Source organism: Bos grunniens, chromosome 14 (assembly GCF_055505025.1).
Source record: "Bos grunniens cultivar Pamir isolate PY7600 chromosome 14, Bosgru_T2T1.0, whole genome shotgun sequence".
Taxonomy (NCBI): Eukaryota; Metazoa; Chordata; class Mammalia; order Artiodactyla; family Bovidae; genus Bos; species Bos grunniens.
Genome location: NC_141178.1, coordinates 481,210 through 503,428, shown reverse-complemented (window position 1 = coordinate 503,428; position 22,219 = coordinate 481,210). Strand labels below are relative to the sequence as shown.

Genomic DNA, 22,219 nt, shown 5'->3' with positions numbered 1-22,219 from the left:
ATATCCAAAACCGAACCCTGCTCTTCCTCTGAAACCTGCTTCAGTCCCCGCCTTCCCTATCTCAGTTGATGGAAGCTCCCTCCGGTTGTTGAAACAAAAAAACCTTGGATTAGTCCTTGGTTTTTTCTGTTGCTGTCCGCCACACTTAGCTCTTCCGGAAATCTTACCGGTCCCACCTTCACACGGAACGTGACCACTTTTCACCACTACACAGCAACCGGGCCTGGTTCGCGCCCCCGGCATGTCTAACCTGGATTATTGCGGCAGCCTCCAAATAGATTATTTGCTTCTGTCGTCCACCAATTCCCATTTCTAAACAATTCGGTCTTAACTCAGCAGTCGGGTACTCCTTGTAACACTTAAGCCAGATCAGATTACTACTTGGTTCAAAACCCTCCAAAGTGAAAGTCGCTCAGTGGTGTCTGACTCTCTGCGACCCCATGGACTATACGGTCCATGGGATTCTCCAGGCCGGAATACTTACCAGGGGATCTTCCCAACCTAGGGATCAAACCCAGGTCTCCCGCATTGCAGGCAGATTCTTTACCATCTGAGCCACCAAAGAAGCCCATTGAACTGCATACCTGAGCTCAATCGCTCAGTTGTGTCTGTCTTCTTTGCGACCCTATGAACTGTAGCCCACCAGGCTCCTCTGTCCATGGGATTCTCCAGGCAAGAACACTGGAGTGGGTTGCCATTTCCTCCTCCAGGGGATCTTCCCAACCCAGGGATCGAACCTACGTCTCCTGTGTCTCCTTGCATTGGCAGCCTGGTTCTTCAGCAGCTGAGCCACCAGGGAAGCCCAAAGCTCAACTCCCCCCACCCCCCAAGGCGGCCCTTATTTTGCTCACTCTTCCAGCAGTCTACAGTGCCCTATGAGATCCGTCTTATTAGCTCCCTGACTGTCGCCCTAACCCCAATCCGGGGTGAGGGGAGACCAGAAAAGGGCTGCCTGAAAACGCCGAAGTAGGGGCACCGACAGCACTACACGAAGTGGTGGTCAGCTGCGACCTCGTCTGTGCTTTATCGCGGCATCTCCGGGCCTAGGGGTCTGGCTCCCCATCCGCCTCGGCACCGCCGAGTCTGACCGCCTCCCGCCAGTGGGGAAGCCCGCCACGCCGGGAGTGCAGCCTCACCTGCGGCGCCCTAGACAAACTCGCCATGTTCCCGAGGGGCGGCTCGGCTCTTCCGCCAGGACCCGGGGCCGCTTCGCATCACGGCCCGGAGGGAAACGCGCGGAGCTGCGGGTGATGGTTCCTAGGCCAGCAAGGCTTCGTCTGCTTCTCCGCGTTTCCCACGTCTTTTCCAGTCTTCCCAACACAACCACTCCGTCAGGAAGAGAGCACACGATGCGGTTATTGAGAGAATAGCCCCCGAAAGTCACTCTTCTGCTGGAAAGGGTGCGTAAACCGACGGGGGACGGGCCGTTTCCCGCCGAGCTGAAGAGAGGGCGCCGGAAGTGCTGCAGCAGCGCGGGCGGTTTGGACGGACGCCGTCGCTTGAGGCGGCCGCGCGCGCTGAGGGATGGATCGGTACTTGCTCCTCGCCGTCTGGGGCGAGGGAAAGGCCGCGGCGGCGGCGGCGGCGGCGGCGGGCCCGGGGCGTGGGCCCGAGGCCTCGCGCGTCGAGGGCCCCGGGAGGCCGCCGGGTAAGCGCCGAGCCGAGAAAGCGCGGGAGCGGCTCAAGGGGCGGAGAGGACTTTTGGGACTAGGTTTTTCTGGGGAGGGCTGGGCGGAGGGGCCGCGGGGAGCCGTGACTCCTGCGGCTCGCCTGTAAGGGCCGAGGAAGATGCTGCCCGCACGCAGAACAGGGCCAAGGTTCTGGGTGCCACACGCCCGCGCTCAGAACTTGCAGACACAGTTACAAAGTTCTCGGGGCCTTGGAAATGGAATTTCTGCTCTTGAGACGTATATGCATTCAATAGGTAGTTCTGCCTCCTGTGTTCCAAATGCGAGTCAGACGGAAAACAACAAGATGGAAAGGGCTCTTACTCTCCTGGAGTATTCACCCTAACAGGAGGAGGCATTCCGCACGTGGAATAAGTTAAAAAAACAAGCGACAGATGTAAGACGAATCTGACCGTTTTTGCACTCTTGTTGATGCTCCTATCTGGAATCTGTTGCATTTTATTTAGTTTGTTTTGATGGAGAGGTCTTTTGAGGAGGAAGTATATGTGGCTGTGTACGGAGTACTGTAACAGGATTTCCCATCCCATTGATTTAAAAATGGTTTGGGGGAGGGAGATTTTGGATTTGCGTTAACTGGCAAGCATGTGCAAACCGGGAACTTAGCTATTCTCTCTGCTTGCTTAAGATTTATTATGTTAAACTTTGAACAGAGTAGATCTTTTATGTGTCGTATGTTCTGGAGAGGCTGATGGTGAAATTGGAATTGGTCTACGTTGTGGAATTCTTGAGCCCCGCTGAGTTTGAGTTTTCTTTCTCAGACTTAAGAGCAGCAAATGTTTATCATCTCCTGAAAAGAGGCATTACTGCTTCACTTAGTCCAGAAGATAGTACTTTCCCTGGTGAGTACGACAATCGCCCTTCTTTTCACTGGCATAGCGTTTGTATTGGAAATAACTTGAATTAATTTGGTCACATGAGAGTCCCAAAAACATTTGGTTTTTTTTCTTTGTTTGCTTTTGGGGGGATATTAATAATGTCATTTAATATTTTAGCTAAACGTATTTACAGGAAAATATTAGTGCAAAGCTATAATGCATTACCAATTAACACAGAATATATAAATATTTCTATAACAATTTTTATGTAACAGGATTTCTGTGTTATATAAAAATTTCATATAACACAGAAATAATATAAATATTAGACTAATTTAAAACTCTAGTCTCTTATGGCACAGTCCTTTACTTATTGTTACAAGATTTAAAAAAATATATGAATATACATTATTTGTCCATTACTATATTATATTCTCTGTCTTTAAACTCAACAAGAAGCACTTGTTGACTGGGTGCAAGTCCTTGGGATAGGGAGCTAGCAAAAGAAATACAGGAAAAGCAAAAGGGGAAAATTGCTTTCCTTCATTTACTGATGCTTGGATATCATAAAAGTTGTTATGAAAATTATTTTATATTCTCATCTTGAGCTTTGTTCCCTTTATGAAATTTGCTTGCCATCTTTAGCTTCGTGTAAAATAGAGTAACGTGGCTTTATAAGGAGGATGTATGATTGTGTTCTGAGTACAAATACATTATTAATGTTCTTATAGTCATTTCCTTAACTGGTTTTTTTTTTTTCATTCTTACCTCTTACTAATTCTCTTAAAAGCACTTCATAATTGTTATCTTTTCTCCATTCTTATCTGCTTGAACTTCTTAAAAATCTTTTGACTTTTTTGATCATCCTTTATTTTGGAAATATTTTTTATCCTTTGGTTTCTATTGGCATTATATAATCCATTTATTACTTCTTTGGTCGTTACCCTCTTTTTTTTTCCCTTCCCTTGCTTGGCCTCAGTCTGAGAGTAGAGATGCCAGAACATGTCTGAAAGCTGAAGGGAGTTTCTGGAGGCCTCAAGGAGAGTGCACCTGTTCTCATGACGGAACGCTCTGTTCCTTTCTGTCTTCATTCATCAGAGAACCTGTCTCTTGAGTTTCAACTGTCATCTTTGGGGAATTATTTCTAATATCTATGTGCTTCCCTATCCTGTTTGTCAAATCCTGGTTCAGTTCAGTTCAGTCGCTCAGTCGTGTCCGACTCTTTGCGACCCCATGAATCACAGCACGCCAGGCCTCCCTGTCCATCAACTCCCGGAGTTCACTCAGACTCACGTCCATCGAGTCGGTGATGCCATCCAGCCATCTCATCCTCTGTCATCCTCTTCTCTTGCCCCCAATCCCTCCCAGCATCAGAGTTTTTTCCAATGAGTCAACTCTTCGCATGAGGTGGCCAAAGTACTGGAGTTTCAGCTTTAGCATCATTCCTTCCAAAAAACACCCAGGACCGATTTCCTTTAGGATGGACTGGTTGGATCTCCTTGCAGTCCAAGGGACTCTCAAGAGTCTTCTCCTACACCACAGTTTAAAACCATCAATTCTTCGGCACTCAGCCTTCTTCACAGTCCAACTCTCACATCCGTACATGACCACAGGAAAAACCATAGCCTTGACTAGATGGACCTTTGTTGGCAAAGTAATGTCTCTGCTTTTCAATATGCTATCTAGGTTGGTCATAACTTTCCTTCCAAGGAGTAAGCGTCTTTTAATTTCATGGCTGCAGTCACCATCTGTAGTGATTTTGGAGCCCCAAAAAATAAAGTCAGCCACTGTTTCCACTGTTTCCCCATCTGTTTCCCATGAAGTGATGGGACCAGATGCCATGATCTTCGTTTTCTGAATGTTGAGCTTTAAGCCAACTTTTTCACTCTCCACTTTCACTTTCATCAAGAGGCTTTTTAGTTCCTCCTCACTTTCTGCCATAAGGGTGGTATCATCTGCATATCTGAGGTTATTGGTATTTCTCGCGGCAAACTTGATTCCAGCTTGTGTTTCTTCCAGTCCAGCGTTTCTCATGATATATTCTGCATAGAAGTTAAATAAGCATGGTGACAATATACAGCCTTGACGTACTGCTTTTCCTATTTGGAACCAGTCTGTTGTTCCATGTCCAGTTCTAACTGTTGCTTCCTGACCTGCGTACAAATTTCTCACGAGGCAGATCAGGTGGTCTGGTATTCCCATATCTTGAAGAATTTTCCACAGTTTATTGTAATCCACACAGTCAAAGGCTTTGGCATAGTCAATAAAGCAGAAATTGCCGGGGTCCAGCCCTGGTGGATCCAGGGAAATTCGAAGGGGAGACGGCTTCGGCAAACTGGATACAATAGCTTTAATTAAATATTAATTAGAGATATAAAGAGTAATAGAATAAGGATAGCTCAGCAGGAAAATTCAGCGGAGAAAAGATGCTGAATAACTTGGTTTACTTGGAAAGCTAATAAAATTCCAGGGCAAGGAATTTTTGTCACCTACGTAGGCTGCAGGCGTCCTCCCGTTCTCCTGAAAGAGAGGAGACACTAAGGCCTCTCCGGTCAGATCTTAGAAGCCCAGGCATAATTAGTAGGCTTGACGAGCCTCCACGTTCCAGATGGGCATTCAGCCAGAAGGTGAGAGAAAGAACGACCTGGAGAGACCAGTCTTTCGAGGAACTGATCCCATTTTTTATTTTTCCAGGGTCTGTTTTTATACACTGAGATGTTATACAAAAGTCACGTGGGGTCAGCAGTCCTGACTTTTATTAAAGTCGGGTGCTTCATACAAATGTATACAGAGGTCTTAGGGGTGTTACATCATCTTCTAGCCAGGGGGCCTGCTGACAATTTATGGCCCTCTCCTTGTGACAGCGGTCAGTCAACCAGAACACTTATTTTTCCAGAGGTGATTATTCTTAAAACAGACGCCACCTTCCGAAGGCACCAGATAAAGTTACATTCCTATAGGGTGAGGGTGTAGTGGGTTTTAATTAAGGAAAGAATTTGCTTAGCCTAAGGTCTAACGTGATTAATATCAAAGGTTAATACTTATTTCTTCTATATATTCATTAATGTGTATAAGGGCAGGGGATGTGGAGACTTAGCAGCAAACATTGGCTCAACAAATGAAAAACCCTTCACCAATACAATTTCTAATCAGCCCACTATACTTATACTAATAGTTTTCTAACTTCTCTAAAGAACCTGTTTTTAGAAGGTTTAAAGCATCTCGTGCCTCTCACAGTTGGGAGGCTGTGAACAATCACATGTGGCCGGACAAGCCTGTCAGGCAGGCTAGAGAGCCTTCAGAGGAGTTTGTAAGTTGGAACGCTCCTGTCATGCCCAGGAATTATTATTAACTGGAGCTGTAAGTTAACTCTTTTTCAGAGAGAGGTTGTAGGGGACAGCCGCCCCTAAAGTCAGAGGTGTAGGTGAGAGCACAAAGCAGTAAAGTAGGCAGACTCTGGTTTTGGGGGTAGATGCTCGAGAATTTCCAGGGGGACTCCTGAGGCTCGATCCCGCCTTTGCGTATGCCAAGCCTCCTTCCTCATGACCTTTGCCACGGGCGGAGTTCCTCATGCTGGCTCCCAGCAAGAAATAGATGTTTTTCTGGAACTCTTGCTTTTTCCATGATCCAGCGGTTGTTGGCAATTTGATCTCTGGTTCCTCTGCCTTTTCTAAAACCAGCTTGAACACCTGGTAGTACTCATTAATTTTGCAAGTTGGTATAGTTTAAGTCATTACTACTATTATTACAACAGGATTTTGATGGAAAATCACATGGTCAGTGAAAGACATGTGATTAGTTGCCTGAACGATTGCAAAGTAAAAATATTTTGTAAAAGGTGGACACATGGGACTTCCCTGGTGGTCCAGTGGTTTAGACTTTGCCTTCCAGTGCAAGGGGTGTGGGTTCAGTCCCTGGTCAGGAAGCTAACATAAAAAAACCAAGACATAAAACAGATGCAATGTTGTAATTTTAAGTTCAATAAAGACTTAAAAAAAAAGTTGGATACATGTGTCTGGAACTCCAAAGGAGAATGGAGCTGGAGAAAGATTATGGCATCATCAATATATAGATGTCAATTTGAGCCATGAAGAAAGATGGGATTGTTTTGGAGAGTGAGAAGAGCAGAAAATCTTGAAATGAATTCCAAGGAATTCATTTTTGAAAGGATCTGAGCACCAGTTTTTAAAGAAAGATAAGTTTTGCACAGAAAGCAAATGTTTTCAGGAGAAAGTAGTCAAATGTGTCATTTTTTATTCCTTTCTTAGTCTTTTTTTTTTTTTTTAGAAACAACACAAATCTATTCAGTGATCAGAGAATGGAGAACTAGGAACTTAGTTTACAAATCAATTTAACGTTGAGCAGGGGTGGGGGAATTAAGGCAAGATTTAAAGGTACGAGTAATGAGGGGAAGGCATTTGTAATGGTTTTGTGGGAAAAGGCGGCATTCTTCCTGGAACTGGGATGCCACCTCTTTTCTGCCCTTGTGTGGTCCTTTGGCATCTTAGTCTTAATGTTGAGAAGTCAAGTACCAATAGGACTAAAAACTTAGATTTAGAAACATGTTAGTCGTTGGTGACTTTGGTGGGTGTAGCTTCAGTGGCATGTTGGAGACAAAAGAACAGATGACATTGGATTTGGAAGGGAATAGAAAAGGTACATAGGAAACAGAGACGGTCAAGTGTAGACAGTGCTTTCAGGACGTTTATCTTCCTGGAAAGTAAAGAGAGATAGTGGTTAACTGAAAAGGGGAGATGAATTTAAAGGTGATTTAAAAAAGTAATTTGAGAAATACTTGTGCATATTTAGATGTTAACGGGAAGGAAATGGTAGAGAAGGAGAGATCAAAGATGCGGGAAGTCAGCGGCCTGGTGTCCCAGTGGAAGTCCAGGGAGTAGCCTGGGTAGGAAGGGTGGTGCCTCTTACATGTCAACAGGGAAGAATGAGGAAAGGCCTAATGGAAATGCAGGACGGGTGGTCTGTTTATTACCTAATGGCTTCTATTTTCTTAAGGAATTAGGGGGTAAAGTCTTGTGGAATTTTGGCAGAAATTGGTAATGAGATACCAATTTGGTAAAAAATTGGTAATAAAATGCACTTAGCATCTTTCTTTGCTAACTTCTATGAGGTAAGCCACAGTTACCATATATCTCCTTCCCCCTCCTTTGAATCCGATTTCTGTACGTTGCTCTAAATTTTTCATTGATCTTCTGACTCATACCTGGGGTGACCCTTAATTTCATATCTTCATATAATATTCCAGTCTCTAAGAAGATCATCTCCATTTTAAAGCTATAGTTACTCTTTATTTCCTGTCTCTTAAGTAAGGCTGAACCAAACCTTCATGATCTTTGAGGAGGGAACCATTTTCCCTAAAATGCTTTGCATTTTTTGGTATTATTCAACAGTAATTGAGTGGGTGTATTTTTCAGCATCTTTAGATTTTAGAGTTTGAAATGAAGATTAATAATAATGATGTAGATTTTGAACTGAGATGAACTAAAGCAGAGTCTTCATAGAGAATGAACAATTTTGCTCTTTAGGCAGATTTTCCTGTTTGAATTTCTGTATTTTATATATATATCAAAGTTGCATAATTCTCTAAGTATACATGCTGTAACATCTGCTTATTTGTGGCATTCTTCTCTTCTAATCAGTATGATTTTGCTTTCAAGCCTGTTCAGTGGGTGGTATACCTGGTTCCAGGAAGTGGTTCTTTGCAGTTCAGGCAATATGTGGATTTTATCAGGTAATATAAATAAGAAAATGGTAACTGGTGAATGTCTTTGTTAATACAAATAATTCCACGAATCCATTACTTAATGCAGTCTTTTGATATGTTAGTTTTGTAGTTCACACTGGGAAGAGATACATTTTGGTGCAGAGAAAGATGACATCGAAGATGTTCTTCAAACAAATACGGAAGAATGTTTGAGTGCTGTTGAGTGTTTTGAGGAAGAAGATAGCAATAGCAGGGAATCATTATCCTTGGCTGAGTATGCTTACATGCGTCCTATAATGTCTTTATAGTATTTGACGTTAGATTGTATTTTAGCCATGAGGGTGAGGATTTGATATGTTAGCAGTTACAGTGAGGGAATTTTACATAATTAAAAATTTCAACTCTTATTTTGGAAGATGGGCAGTTTGGGCCTTTAATTTGAATAAAATTCTTTAAAATGCACAAATTTGTATCTGAAAATGTTTAGCTTCTTAAGCTTACTTATTTGTAGGAGTCATAAAAAGTGATAATTAATGTGTCACTTGCTTGATGTAATATTTCAGGAGCTTGAATAGAAACTTTATTTAAGGTTAGTAGCTGGCATTCACACCGCAGTGTCACTTTCATTTTGCTTTTGAAACTGAAATACATCTCTTCAGTTTGTGTGTGTCTTCAGCGTCTCAGGCACCCTTAAAATCCAGAGCTGCTGAGGGTTATATGGGTGATTGGATTCATGTTTAGATGTTTTGAATTATAGTTTGACAAGTATGGTGATTTAGGTAATGTGAGTTGTGGTCATTATTTTTTTCTTCATGAAGTACACTGTCTCTGGTGGTGGTTTAGTTGCTAAGTAGTGTCCGACTCTTGCGATCCCATGGACTGTAGCCGGCCAGGCTCCTCTGTCCATGGGATTCTCCAGGCAAGAATACTGGAGTGGGTTGCCATTTCCTTCTCCAGGGGATCTTCCCAACCCAGGAATTGAACCCAGGTCTCCTGCTTTGCAGGCAGATTCTTTCCCAACTGAGCTACAAGGGAAGCCCACTAGTCATTTTGGTCTTGTGTAATACTTCATTACAAAAAACTACTTTTGCTTATTTTAATATTCATGTATTATATTTCTATAAATTATTGCAGACTTCGAGTTTTCCTGTTTTCAAATCATATTTGTTTATACTGATTAATGAGGGGAGACGTAGAAGTTTAGAAAGGGCATTGAAATGGAGGCTGGTAGAAGTGGTCTTGACCTTGGGCCAGTCACTGAACTTCTCTGGTGTTTACTGTTTCATCTGTGAAGTGCTGAGATCCTTTTAGATGATTTCTAAGCTGCCTTCCAGCCTTAGGGCTCTTACCATTCCATGTTTTCTCACCGCTGTCGACGATGGTGAGTGCTAAAATAGTTGTTTCTAGCAAGTGACTTAATAACTATTTCCACAAGAGGGAGCTTGAAAACTGCACTTTACCATAAGATGTCTTAAGTTTTTTAAACAATGGTGAGTTTATAATAAAAGATTCAAGTACCTTTATGCTATATAATAAGCTATTTTGAGAAAAATTCATTATATGGATAAAACTAATAGATTTTTAATAGATTTTAAAGAATTGAAGGAGAGTGTCATGTTTTCCTGTCATCTGTTTTATGTCATTCAGAGAAAAGCAGTAGCCTTCTTTATTAGACACTTAGGAATATCTTACTTTGTAGGGTTCAGAAGAATGTTTGGTCTACAAGTTATGACTTATATTTAATGTACTAGATATAATTTAGGTAGGGTTTCCCCCCCCTTGTTACTGTTGTTTGTTTGGGGAGTGTAGCTTAGAACTTGATTCAGGGTTTGGATCCTAGCTTTCATACCTACTACTGATGTGAACTTTAATTGAATTATTTAAAGTGAGGATAAAAATAGTATTAAGAGTATTGTCTCATGGAATTGTCATGAAGATCATGAGATAATGCTAACATACTTAATATTGTGTCTGGCACAGAGATCCATTTGATTAATATGACCTAATTATGATTGTATATAACTTTTTTTTTCTACTTTCTCTTTTGTTTTAGCCTTTATGAAGAATCTGCAGAAGGTTTGCATCAGTTATCAGACAAGCTTCCTGCTCCTGGTAATACCTTATGGCTACTTTCAGTATTTGTATCTGGTCTTACATTGTATGTGAATGAGCGATAAACTCAGTCTTTATGCTTGTGTTCTCACTTCTTATTTTTAAATTCAAAATGAAAAATGATTTTTATTTGAAGTTGTGAAAAAAAACATGCTCCACTACTTTAATAAAATACATTGTTGAGATATTAGCTTTCTTGTTTTCATTTACTTAGACAAAAATTAGAACTTATAAAATTAAATACTCATCTGTCTCCTTCTTCAGTTATTACTGAAGAAGAATCTTTCTACTGTCTACCATTGTTTTCCACAATGTTCTTTAGAACGCTTGTCCCATGGCAACTCCTGGAGAAAGAAATTCTTTAGCATAGGTCATTTGGGTGACAGTCTTCGATGGTGTACAGTCAGCTGTGTCTATGCTGTTGTATAGAAAGTCATACAGTGGGAGAAGCCCGTGACTCAGTTTTTTTCTGCAGTTCACTTTCTTTTCCTGTAATGGGAAGCGTATTTTATGAAATACTGTATTGTTTATTCTTAAAACTGTATTTTATCTTAAATCTTTCTTAAGATGAATCAATTACTTGATTCATCAAAAATTTGATATACTTTGGCATCCACAAATACTTTTAAAGAGTTTTCTGAATATTTTCATTATTGGAGTCGGATATTAAGCAGGTATTTGTTGTGTCTGTCATGTATCAGGCATTGTACTGGGACCTGAGTATGCAGTGATAAGTAAAATATATGTGATTATCATAAAGGGCTTTAGCTCACAATCTAATCCTTATATTCAGGATTGTATTTTAGCATAAAAGATCTTATATGGAAAATAGCTGAATACATCGACAAATAAGCATCAATTTTTTCTATGAAGTTCAAAATATGAAATGTAGAGTTGCTATTTTGGCAAATTGAAATAGTTTCATTGTTATACTTTGGTTTCTGTTTGATTTTGATTTTTCTTATCCTTCAGTAAAATTTATCATTTTATAAAATTTAAAGTTTCATGAAGTTAACCTTCTTTCTCAGGAACCAGTGATATTGTCAGTATAATTGAATCTTCTGAGTGTTTTATTGTTCTTTAAAAAGAGAAATAATGTATTTGAGCATTACAGTTTTACACTAATTCATTCCCTTTTGTGTAACAAAATTAAGTATAGAAGAGCATAATGAATTGCACGTTTTTTTCCCCCTCTGTTCAGAACAACAATAGCGTTGATGATCTCACAAGCAATATATTATTAACCACTGGCACATAATTGGCAAGTGATTATGATATAGTTCATTGTTTTTCTGGCATATGCTAGCTATTGCAAGATAACATGGCTTTAAATCAAGTGATGAACATTTAAAAATTTCAAACTCCTAAAGATGTGTGTTGTTTTGAAGAACTTCAGAAATTAAAGTTAAAATCCTTCTTCATCTTCTAAATAAACATAAAATTCAGTTGTCCAGGATACTGTTTTGAGGCATTTCAGGTCTCACGTCTTTAAAAAGTTAGACTTAATCAACTGTGCTCCAAAATAAAAATGTAAAAAAATTATAAAAATGCCTTTTTTTCTTTGTAGGTAGAGCAATGATAGATATAATACTGTTGCCTTCTGACAAAGATCCTCCGAAACTGAGAGACTGTTTGCCTACTGTAGGAGCATTAAAACATTTGAAGGAATGGTATTCAGCAAAAATTACTATAGCAGGAGATCATTGTGAAATGTAAGCTATCTGTGCTTTTTATTTTTACAGTTAACTTGGTACCCTGCTTTTAATAGACCCAACATTTGAAGATTTTTAAAAATGTGAGTTTTATGGGGGTGGCCAAGAAAGCAATATCTTATGGGAAAACTAAAACTTTTTGACCAACCCAATATGTCCCACTGCAATTAGAAATTTTTTTCATTGAGAAGAACTTAGATTTTCCTTATTTCATTCTTTATATTTCTCAGAAGTTTTAGGTTTTTAGTAAATATTATGGATACTGTTTTTGAACCGTTATTGAGCATTATTCTCCAAACACATTGTGTATTTTTAAATAGGTTTGTATTGTCCAGTGAGCACCGTGATAAATGCCATGGGTGTATGGATACACTGGATTTATAACGTCATGGTTTTTTTTTTGTTTTATGTGCAATGTAGAAATAAATATATACTGTTGTGTCTTAGACACCTGAGTAAGGATCAACTGTGTATTACAGTTTTGATCCTTAAATAGGTGTTGGATTTGCTCACTTCATGATTTTCTTCATTCAGCAGCTGTCTATTGACCACTGTCACTATGCTAAGCACAGCAGTGTATACTGGGGAATTACAAAAGTGAGATTTGGTCTTTTTCATTGAAATACAGGGAGGAACTGGAATGCATATAGTCAGGACAATCTGTCAGTGCTATTAAGGAATTTCATACAGAACTGCTGTGGGAACAGTTTAGGAAAGCAGTTCTTTTGAAGATAAGAATTTAATTCTTTCCGTCTGTATATGTGTGTACATATGTGTGTATCTGACATGTTAAAGCCAGTAAATAACAATAGGAAAATCTATTCATCTATGGCATTAAGGATGATTATTCATAATTCATGGTGATGTTGAGATTAAATGAACATATGCTGGAAACTTCTCCAGAGACTGATTTAATGAATGTTCTATATTAGTAGATAAAAGCAGAAATATAACCTTTACATTTTGCTTATTTAGCTTGTAGTTAACTATAACCATTAAATCTAAGTCAAATTTAAAAGCCTGTATTGAATTATCATGAACTTTTTATTTATAGAAATTATCAGAAAATTGCAGAATACCTTTCTGCTAATATTGTATCTTTTGAAGATCTCAGAAATGCTATTGATTCAAAGGAGCTATGGAGGGGAAAGATTCAGATATGGGAGAGGAAGGTAAGTGGATTTCTGTTATCACAGTTTACAAAGCAGGCCTTTCAACTTTATTTACAACACAGATAATATTAATGAATCCTAGTGAAAACGTACCATTTGAAGATGTCCTGGAAAAACACTTATCTCAATAGAACTTCTTCATTAATAGAAACGTTCTGAATTTATACTTGTACAATAGCCCCCTGGCTTCATGTTGCTACTAGAACTTTCTATGTGATTACTTCAAACACAGAACTGAATTTTTCACTTTATTTAAATTTAAATAGTCTCTACGATTGTTTTGGGCACTGCAATTCTAGAATGTAACATTATTTTAAAACATAGCTTTTAACATTAGTTGAGCTCATGTTTGTCCAAGCTGCTTTATTTCATTGCATGTAAGTTGTATCCATGTTGAAATAAGTATTTCTGGTATTTGATGTATTTCAGTCTATTATGCTTAGTTGCTCAGTTGTATCCAGTTCTCTGGGACTCCATGGACTGTAGCCCGCCAGGCACCTCTGTCCATGGGATTCTCTAGGCGAGAATACTGGAGTGGGTTGCCATTCCTTTCTCCAGGGGATCTTCCTAATAACCCAGGGATCGAACCCCAGTCTCCTGCACTGCAGGCAGATTCTTAACCATTTGAACCATCAAGGACGCCCCTGTGGTTCCAGAGAATGGGCTTACTATACTCTTGTGGGCTAGTGAAAGGCCAAGGAGAGCATTTCATGAAAAATTCACGTGTAAGTTGAAATACGAATGATGTATACCTAAATGGAAGAGTTCATTTTGAGCCGAGGAATCAAAAATGAATTTACATGTGGTTTTTCTCTCAACTTTTATGTTGCAATAAGATGCATTAATCTTCGTAACTTAATTCATGATGCCTGTAACTGTGCTCTCTTTCTTTTCAGTTTGGAAGTGAAATTAGTTTTCCTGAATTTTGTTTAAAGGGAGTCACACCTAAGAATTTTAGTACATCTAATTTAAAAACTTGCTTTCTTGACAAAAAGATAATACCATCGAAGGATAAAGATATTTTGCCAAAGGTAATCTGTGTTTGTTTTTGCAATCTTCCATTCATAAATATTGTTATAAGATACATTTGAATCTTCAGTTAACTTAGCTAATATATGTGCTTAAGTGTGCTCACTCACACAACTTTTATTATAATTGTTCTTAAATTATACTGTGTTATCAGCATTGAATGATGGCAAAACTATCACTGTTTTAGATTCTTTTCAAAATGAAATGATCCTAATGTTAGGTCAGTATAGGCCTGAAACCACTTCAGGTTTGAACTTTACCATGTGAGCTCTCTAGGATTCAGTTTGAAGGGAGCATGACACAGTGGAAAGAAAACAGGCTTTGATCTCTCTGTCTCTGTGTTCACACACATAAACGCATGCATCAGTTCAGGCACTCAGTCATGTCCAGCTCTGTGACCCCATGGACTGCAGCACACCAGGCTTCCCTGTCTGTCACCAGTCCCAGAACTTGCTCGAACTCGTGTCAGTTGAGTTGGTGTTGCCTCCAACCATCTCACCCTCTGTCGCCCCCTTCTGCCTTCAGTCTTTCCCAGCATCGGGGCCTTTTCTAATGAGTCAGCTCTTTGCATCAGGTGGCCAAAGTATTGAAGCTTCAGCATCAGTCCTTCTGATGAATATTTCAAATTGATTTCCTTTAGGATTGACTGGTTTGATCTTTTTGCTGTCCAAGGGACTCTCAAGAGTCTCCTCCAACACCACAGTTCAAAAGCATCAATACTTCGGCGCTCAGCTTTCTTTATGACCCACCTCTCATATCTACATATGACTACTGAAAAAACCATACCCTTGAGTATACAGATCTTTATATATGTGTTGTGTATTTTTGTGTATGCACACACATACATACACATAATCACATATGGTAAAATTACTCAGATTTCTGCAAGTTTAAAATTTTGTATTGTTTGAAGATGTTTTTGCTTTTCTTTGTGCTTCCTGTTAAGTACGCTAACCCCAGCCTTGGAGATACCCTCTTCACTAGCTCACTCTTAGTTTAGTTTTAGACTATCCAAAGAAATCCTTAATCTTACTTCTTCGAGTGGAGCTTGCTTTGTTAATTAGCATCTTGGTTTCACTAGTTCTTTCTTTAATTACTTTGGTATTTTCTCCAAGGATTTTTTTTTTTTTTTAATCTCAGCATACCAGTCAGAGTCCATTCTGGTGTGTCTTTTCTTTTTCTTTCTCAGTTTTTCAGACCCACTTCAGTAACCTAGCCTCCTGGCGTATCTGTCTGTCTAGCTAGAGATAAACAGGATAAGTTGAGAACTCTTGTCCTCTGTTGCTTACCTCTTTTTAGACTTCTTCCTGTAAACTCTTTCTAGAAACTTTCCTTTCTAGGAAATCTCCATGTTTATCTCTCCACTCTGAAAGCTAGAATTGGAATGGAAGAAATTCTTTTCTGTTATAGAGAATGAAGTGTTTGGCTTGCATAATGTATAAATACTGTCTTTTTAAGACCAATTTTAAAGGTTTAAAACCTGATCACTAATTTGTTCACTTTCATTTTATTTCTGGTATTTAAAAACTTACATAATTTTATTTTCTTTTTTAGGTTTTTCATTATTATGGCCCTGCTTTAGAATTTGTGCAGATGATAAAATTATCAGATCTACCCTCCTGCTATATGTCAGACATTGAATTTGAGTTGTATCCTTTTCATTTACATGTTCATCATAGGTCACATTTTCTGTGTCAAGTAGAGTTTTTTCCTGGTACTACCACATTTAAATATTTGGCCCTACTTTTGTGTTTCTTTTTTTTATAATATCAGTATACCTTTCATTGCCATTGTTTTAAGAGAAGTTCTACAACTTGCAGAAAAGAATCTTCCTTCAGGTAGTATATTTACGCCTTTAGGATAGGCAGAAGACTTCCTGAAATTATCACTCATTTGTGGGGTAGGGAAGAGGGAAAAATGTTAGGAATCTATGAAGAAAAACAAAATAATTTATATACTATTAGAAGGTTCAGATGTTTCTCTTGACATTGACAGGATAGATAAAAGTGCTGTTCTACTGTATTGTTTTAAATACCTAAGTAAATATGAATGCCATCACATTTGTCTGCAAATATTCAGCGTTTTTAGAATCTTTTTAAAGAAAATATATCTTAAGACGTTTTAAGAGTATACCTAATAACAATATTTTGTATAAAAAGAATTTGTTGTTGATTGGAAATGAAACACTAGTACATACAGTGTTCTTGAATTTTTATTCAGAAGCTCCAGTTTTTAAAATTTCTGGTTCTAATAGTTTGCAGTATCCCTACTTCTTGGTGTATATTCAGAATCAGAAAAATAATTGTCCTTAAGGAGAGGAGTAATTCTGAGTTCCTGCAGTTTAAAATTTTTGATAAATGAATTTAAACATCCTGTGAGTTGGAGGATCAAACTTATTTTAGGAAGTTAAATTATTTGATAGCTAACCATTCCGTCATTTCTTTAACTCCTTAGTACAGGGGATTGACAAAAAACAGTACCAAGCAGACCTCCAGGTTGCTGTTGGAGCAGATTTCTTCCCTGTGTGGCGAGGTATAGAAAGTGGGGTTTTGTTTGTTTTGTTTTAAACTCAGTATTTACAGATGTGTGAGAAAAGGGAATATATGTTTTTTTAATCTGTCTTTGTGTGATGATTTGGTTTCTTTCACATAACACATTGTTTTGGTCCTAATTCATATTAAAATATTTTGGACTTTATAACTTGAGTCCACTGCAGACAGGAAGTGATTTTTGTTTTTTTAGAAGAGATTTTCAAAAATAAGCTTCATGATTGGTAATTGCTTTAAAGTTTTAGGCTATGTTAGATTTTTGTTAACCTACTCCTTTCACATGTGATTTCAGTTCTGTGGCAAGATACTTATATGGCCCAGATGATAGACACACTTAAGTGAAACATTTTCCCGAAACGTATAAAGCTCTAGATACCCTCTTTTTGAAGTTACAATGAAATCTTTAGTCCTTAGTTTTATAGATAATGTTTCAAGTCAAAATCAAGCATATACCTGTAATTTGGCACAGGTATAAAGTAATTATTAATCCATCTATTGAAGATAGGCAAGACCAATCCTAGAAGACAGCTAAACTGTTGGTATCTATTCATGTCATATTTTCAGTTGTTTTATTTTAAATTTGTTGTATTAGATTGTCATTTTTATTGTTTCTTGGGCAATGACTATAGAATAGTGGACTGTACTTTATCAGTCAAGGACAAATATTGGATCTTTAAATATATGTTCCTACTTTAAAGCAGCAAAAGGGATAATTTTTGGAAACATAGATTATGTAATTTGGCTGATAGATCTGTAAATGTGAAACAGTTCATTGTCCTTTTACATTGGGTTAAAATTAGTCTTCTACATTTTTTGAAAGAAAATTTTAAACTGGATGCTCATTGCTTGAAATAATCCTAGTGCTTTATACCATGGTTTTCATTTATTTATTCTTTTTTTTTGGACTGCCTGCCATTTGCTTGTTGCAGGTGCTGGAGAGAATAAAGTGGACAAGGTCCCTCCTTGGGAAGCTATCATAGTGCTGAAATTCTAGTGATTTATGTGATCCTAAGTCGACTTCTGAGCTTAAAAAGGATGTTTGATTATCCCCAGAATAAAAATAAAACCCTTTTAGAGGAATACTTATTAGATTAGAAAAAGGCAAGATAAAATTGTTAGGGAATCATAATATCTATTAATCATATGGGCAGGAACATTTTTGTTAAAGAGGAGAATTTATAAGGCTAAAATGATGATTGTCATATTAGTGCCTGCTTGTTTGGTGTTTGCCCCTTGAAAGGGGTTTGAAACGTTGTCTTAAATTTTGAAATAGAAGGTGAAACTAAAAGCATTCTCAGGTCTCTCAGAGTCTGTCTAAGGATTAGTGTAGGAGTGAGCACGGCTTATCAGGATCCAAGTTTGTTGTCAGTATAGTGTAAACTATTGACATACATTTATTTTGTAGGAAATTATAGCGTATGTGATTTAGAGATGTTTATTTTCATTTTTGTAGTAAATGTATAATCAAAAATAGGCTGTTTCAGAAATGTGGTTATTTATCTGGATGGTGGATCAGGATATTTATACCAGGGTATAAGTTATGCTTTGAACTGTGTTTAGCATCTCTACATTGTTAAGCTGTAACTATAATTTTAACGGTCATATAATTGTTAAACTATAACTGGACTCTGATCTGGCATACTAACATTACAGCTTTGTCTGCCCTTTGGGCCAGATGGTCTTGTCATGCATTTTGGGCTAAGAAGTCTTCTTAATGCAAGGAGGAAGAACTAGGACTTAATGTTTAGAAAATTAAACATATATCTTTTAGAATTAATGATTATTTTCCTAAATATTTTTATTTTAATGTCTAATCTTGAGTATGTGGAATATACTTGACTTAAAAAGATTATGGCTATAATAATAAAGTAAGAATATTTAATTTTACCTTCCTTACTTTGCCCCAGTAGACTTATTTTTACAACTGTTAAGAATACGTAAGGAAAAATAATAAATAGCAGCAAAAAGTGTTAATTAACTTTGTATCACATATCTCGTGTAACCCATCTGTCTACAAAAGACAATTAAAAGTGACTTTGCTTTAGATTTGAGATGCCTCGTGCCTAAATTTCCCCCAAATTAAAAAAAAAAAATGTATATATCGAGATGTGCTGATTTTGTAGCTTACATTTCTAAAATAACAGGCAAAGTACAGCTTTCAGGGTTGCAATTTGTATTGTTCAGTGCTTAATCAAATTGAGAATTTACCTAAATATGTTATGTTGGGTTTGGGGGAACAAATATTTAATGAACATCTGTGAACCCAGCCATGGGAATATGAGGATGACTAAGTTGAGCTTGCTCATAAATCAGTTGGACACTGCTGTATGTTTTCTGGCATAGATTCATGGTTTCTCTGAATTTTATATCTGTTAGCATTAAGTCTCTGATATCTAGGAACAGAAGTTATGAAATTGCCTTTTGATTCTAATTTTGAAGCCAGAACAATAATCCATTTAGACTCAAAGTTATAAAATTATGGCTTAGTGTGACCAGAATCTTTTGAGGACAGATAGAATTTGTGGCCTCTCGTTGATTTGCCGGAGAAGGCAATGGCACCCCACTCCAGTACTCTTGCCTGGAAAATCCCATGGAGCCTGGTGGGCTGCAGTCCATGGGGTTGCTAAAAGTCAGACACGACTGAGCGACTTCACTTTCACTTTTCACTTTCATGCATTGGAGAAGGAAATGGCAACCCACTCCGGTGTTCTTGCCTGGAGAATCCCAGGGACGGGGGAGCCTGGTGGGCTGTCGTCTATGGGGTTGCACAGAGTTGGACACAATTGAAGTGACTTAGCAGCATTGATTTGCAGATAGACAAAGAAATTATACCCACAACCTGAACTTAAATCAAATATTGTAAATATGGTTTTCAGATATATGACTCAGTGGAAGGAAAAGGAATACCTATAGCTGAATACCTTTCTATGTTTTTTGGCTTTTACTTTTTTGGTAGAGGTGAGGCTGTGTTTTGGGTTTTTTTTTTTTAGATTTTATAGTGAAATTTTGGGGAGAGAGTGTTATTAAAGGTGTGTTATGTCGATGAAATGTGAGTAGAGAATTGTCAGGTGATACTGTTTTAAAGTTGCTTTCTGTGTGCAGTCACTAAAAGTATGTTCTGTTTTATCCAGGCTGGTGCTCTTTTTGTATTGCCGTGTACCATTGGTAGCATACTTACTCCTCCTCCCAGCCAGCTCAGTTCAAGAAGATGGAAGGAATATATGGCTAGAAAGCCTAGGACAATCACTGGTAAGCAGTCCAGTTTTCATGGTGTAACATAAATAATGTACATATCAAATCTGAAATAGAGATAACACTTCTTCATGAGAAAATGTTATTACTACTAATTAAGAAAGACCTGTATCATATTAAGATTTTTTTTTTATCTAACAACCTACTGCAACATACATACAACAACCTTAATTCATTCGTAAAATATCAGTGTTCAAAAGACAGAAATCTTGGTTAATTAGATAGCTAATTATATTGAACATGGGTTTCTTAGAGCCATTTCAGGAAATAAACTTGTGGTTACAATTTTCTGACGAAATTAATAGAATCTATTTAACAACTTTTTATATGCTGTGCACTATTCTAAGTACTTTAGAAATCTTGATTCATTTAAATTTTATAATAACCTTTTGAAATTGCATTTATACCCATTTAACAGATACGGAAAATTGGGGCTTGGAGAAATTACAGAGCTATTAATTGGCAGAATCTTGTTTCAAATCCTGTCTCTTCCAGTTAATAGCTCTGTTAACTTCTCCAAGGATTTGAACCCAGGCCTCTAATAATCTGTTACATTCAAGATGTCATTAGTTTCTATTATAAATTCAGATTATTTAAATCCAAACTAATATTTCATGAAGTAATGGTGGGTCAGATGTTAAAGTGACTTGTCCAAAGTCACATCACCAAAGTGTGTTCCTCTGTACTCTTCGCCAGTGTCTATTCCAATTGGACAGTGCTTGTGGACTGTGCCTTGTGGCTCAGCTGATAAAGAATCCGCCTGCAATGTGGGAGCCCTGGGTTCAGTCCCTGGGTAGGGAAGATCCCCTGGAGGAGGGAAAGGCTGCCCACTCCAGTATTCTGGCCTGGAGATTTCCATGGACTATACAGTCCATGGGGTTGCCAAGACTTGGACACGACTGAGCGACTTTCACTTCTTTCTTTCGTTTAATTTAATTCTGCGCTTATGGTTAGCTGTTGTGCCCCATGCTGTGGTAGGACTGCAGACGCGTGTCTGCCCTGCTGTAATCTCTGGACATGCTCTCAAGTCAAGTGCTCGTGCTCAGCTGTGTCCAGCTCTTTGTGCCCCCATGGACGGTAGCCCGCCAGGCTCCTCTGCCCTTGGAATTCTCCAGGCAAGAATACTGGATGGCTTGCCTTTTCCTCCTCCAGGGGGATCTTCTCCACCCAGGGATTGAGCCTGCGTCTTCTACCTCTCCCGTATTGCAGGCAGATTATTGACCGGGAAAGCTGCAGAGATACTGTAGAGCCCTAGAATGCCAAGGAATACAGTTTTACAATCAGTGGCTTCCCCAGTACTTTATAGGTGAGATATTGAAATACATGTTAGCAAATGTTGAATTTGAAATGCACCTAGTATTTATGTAGAAAGTTAAAGCTAGAGTTTAAAGTTTTAGATGTATATCTCACTGAGTCATCAGAGCAGGAGATTTAGAGTTTAGCTTACCAGCTGTTTTGTTTACCTATCTTAAAAGTCACCCTACTTCAGTTGAGTTCAGTCGCTCAGTCATGTCCGACTCTTTGTGACCCCATGGACTGTAGCGTGCCAGGCTTCCCTGTCCATCACCAACACCTGGAGCTTGCTCAATCTCATGTCCCTTGAGTCGGTGATGCCATCCAACCATCTCATCCTCTGTCATCCCCCTCTCCTCCTGCCCTCGGTCTTTCCCAGCATCAGGGTCTTTCTCAGTGAGTCAGTTCTTCACATCAGGTGGCCAAAGTATTAGAGTTTCAGCTTCAGCATCACTCAGTCCTTCCAATGAATATTCAGGACTGATCTCCTTTAGGATGGACTGGTTGGATATCCTTGCAGTCCAAGGAACTCTCAAGAGTCTTCTCCAACACCACAGTTCAAAAGCATCAATTCTTTGGTGCTCAGCTTTCTTTATAATCCAACTCTTACATCCATACACGACTACTGGAAAAACCATAGCTTTGAATAGACGGACCTTTGTTGGAAGAGTAATGTCTCTGCTTTTTAGTATGCTGTCTAGGTTGGTCATAACTTTCCTTCCAAGGAGTAAGCATCTTCTAATTTCATGGCTGCCGTCACCATCTGCCGTGGTTTTGGAGCCCAGAAAAATAAAGTCAGCCACTGTTTGCACTGTTTCCCCATCTATTTGCCATGAAGTGATGGGACCAGATGCCATGATCTTCATTTTCTGAAT

At 38.7% G+C, this 22,219-nt stretch overlaps 2 protein-coding genes across 13 annotated transcripts in view; one reads left to right on the top strand and one right to left on the bottom strand.

The window, feature by feature from the left end:
• Window positions 1–1,181, bottom strand: part of MRPL13 (mitochondrial ribosomal protein L13) — a 40,789-nt gene extending 39,608 nt beyond the window's left edge. For all 3 annotated transcript variants that reach the window (XM_086335689.1, XM_086335691.1, XM_086335690.1), the window contains exon 1: window positions 1,137–1,181. In XM_086335689.1, coding sequence (XP_086191815.1) covers window positions 1,137–1,163 — 27 coding nt within the window. In that variant the 5' untranslated portion in view covers window positions 1,164–1,181. The remainder of the gene's footprint in view (window positions 1–1,136) is intronic.
• A 56-nt stretch (window positions 1,182–1,237) lies between these two features.
• MTBP (MDM2 binding protein) overlaps window positions 1,238–22,219 on the top strand; it is a 76,615-nt gene continuing 55,633 nt past the window's right edge. For 3 of the 10 annotated variants that reach the window (XM_086335674.1, XM_086335682.1, XM_086335683.1), the window contains exons 1-11: window positions 1,320–1,648; window positions 2,447–2,527; window positions 8,179–8,252; window positions 8,348–8,499; window positions 10,279–10,337; window positions 11,905–12,049; window positions 13,104–13,221; window positions 14,118–14,252; window positions 15,805–15,899; window positions 16,710–16,782; window positions 19,931–20,048. In XM_086335674.1, the coding sequence (XP_086191800.1) occupies window positions 1,525–1,648; window positions 2,447–2,527; window positions 8,179–8,252; window positions 8,348–8,499; window positions 10,279–10,337; window positions 11,905–12,049; window positions 13,104–13,221; window positions 14,118–14,252; window positions 15,805–15,899; window positions 16,710–16,782; window positions 19,931–20,048 (1,174 nt within the window). In that variant the 5' untranslated portion in view covers window positions 1,320–1,524. Of the gene's footprint in view, window positions 1,649–1,810; window positions 2,065–2,446; window positions 2,528–8,178; window positions 8,253–8,347; window positions 8,500–10,278; window positions 10,338–11,904; window positions 12,050–13,103; window positions 13,222–14,117; window positions 14,253–15,804; window positions 15,900–16,709; window positions 16,783–19,930; window positions 20,049–22,219 lie in introns of those variants that run through there. The other 7 variants (XM_086335676.1, XM_086335677.1, XM_086335678.1 and 4 more) reach the window with 7 other exon arrangements.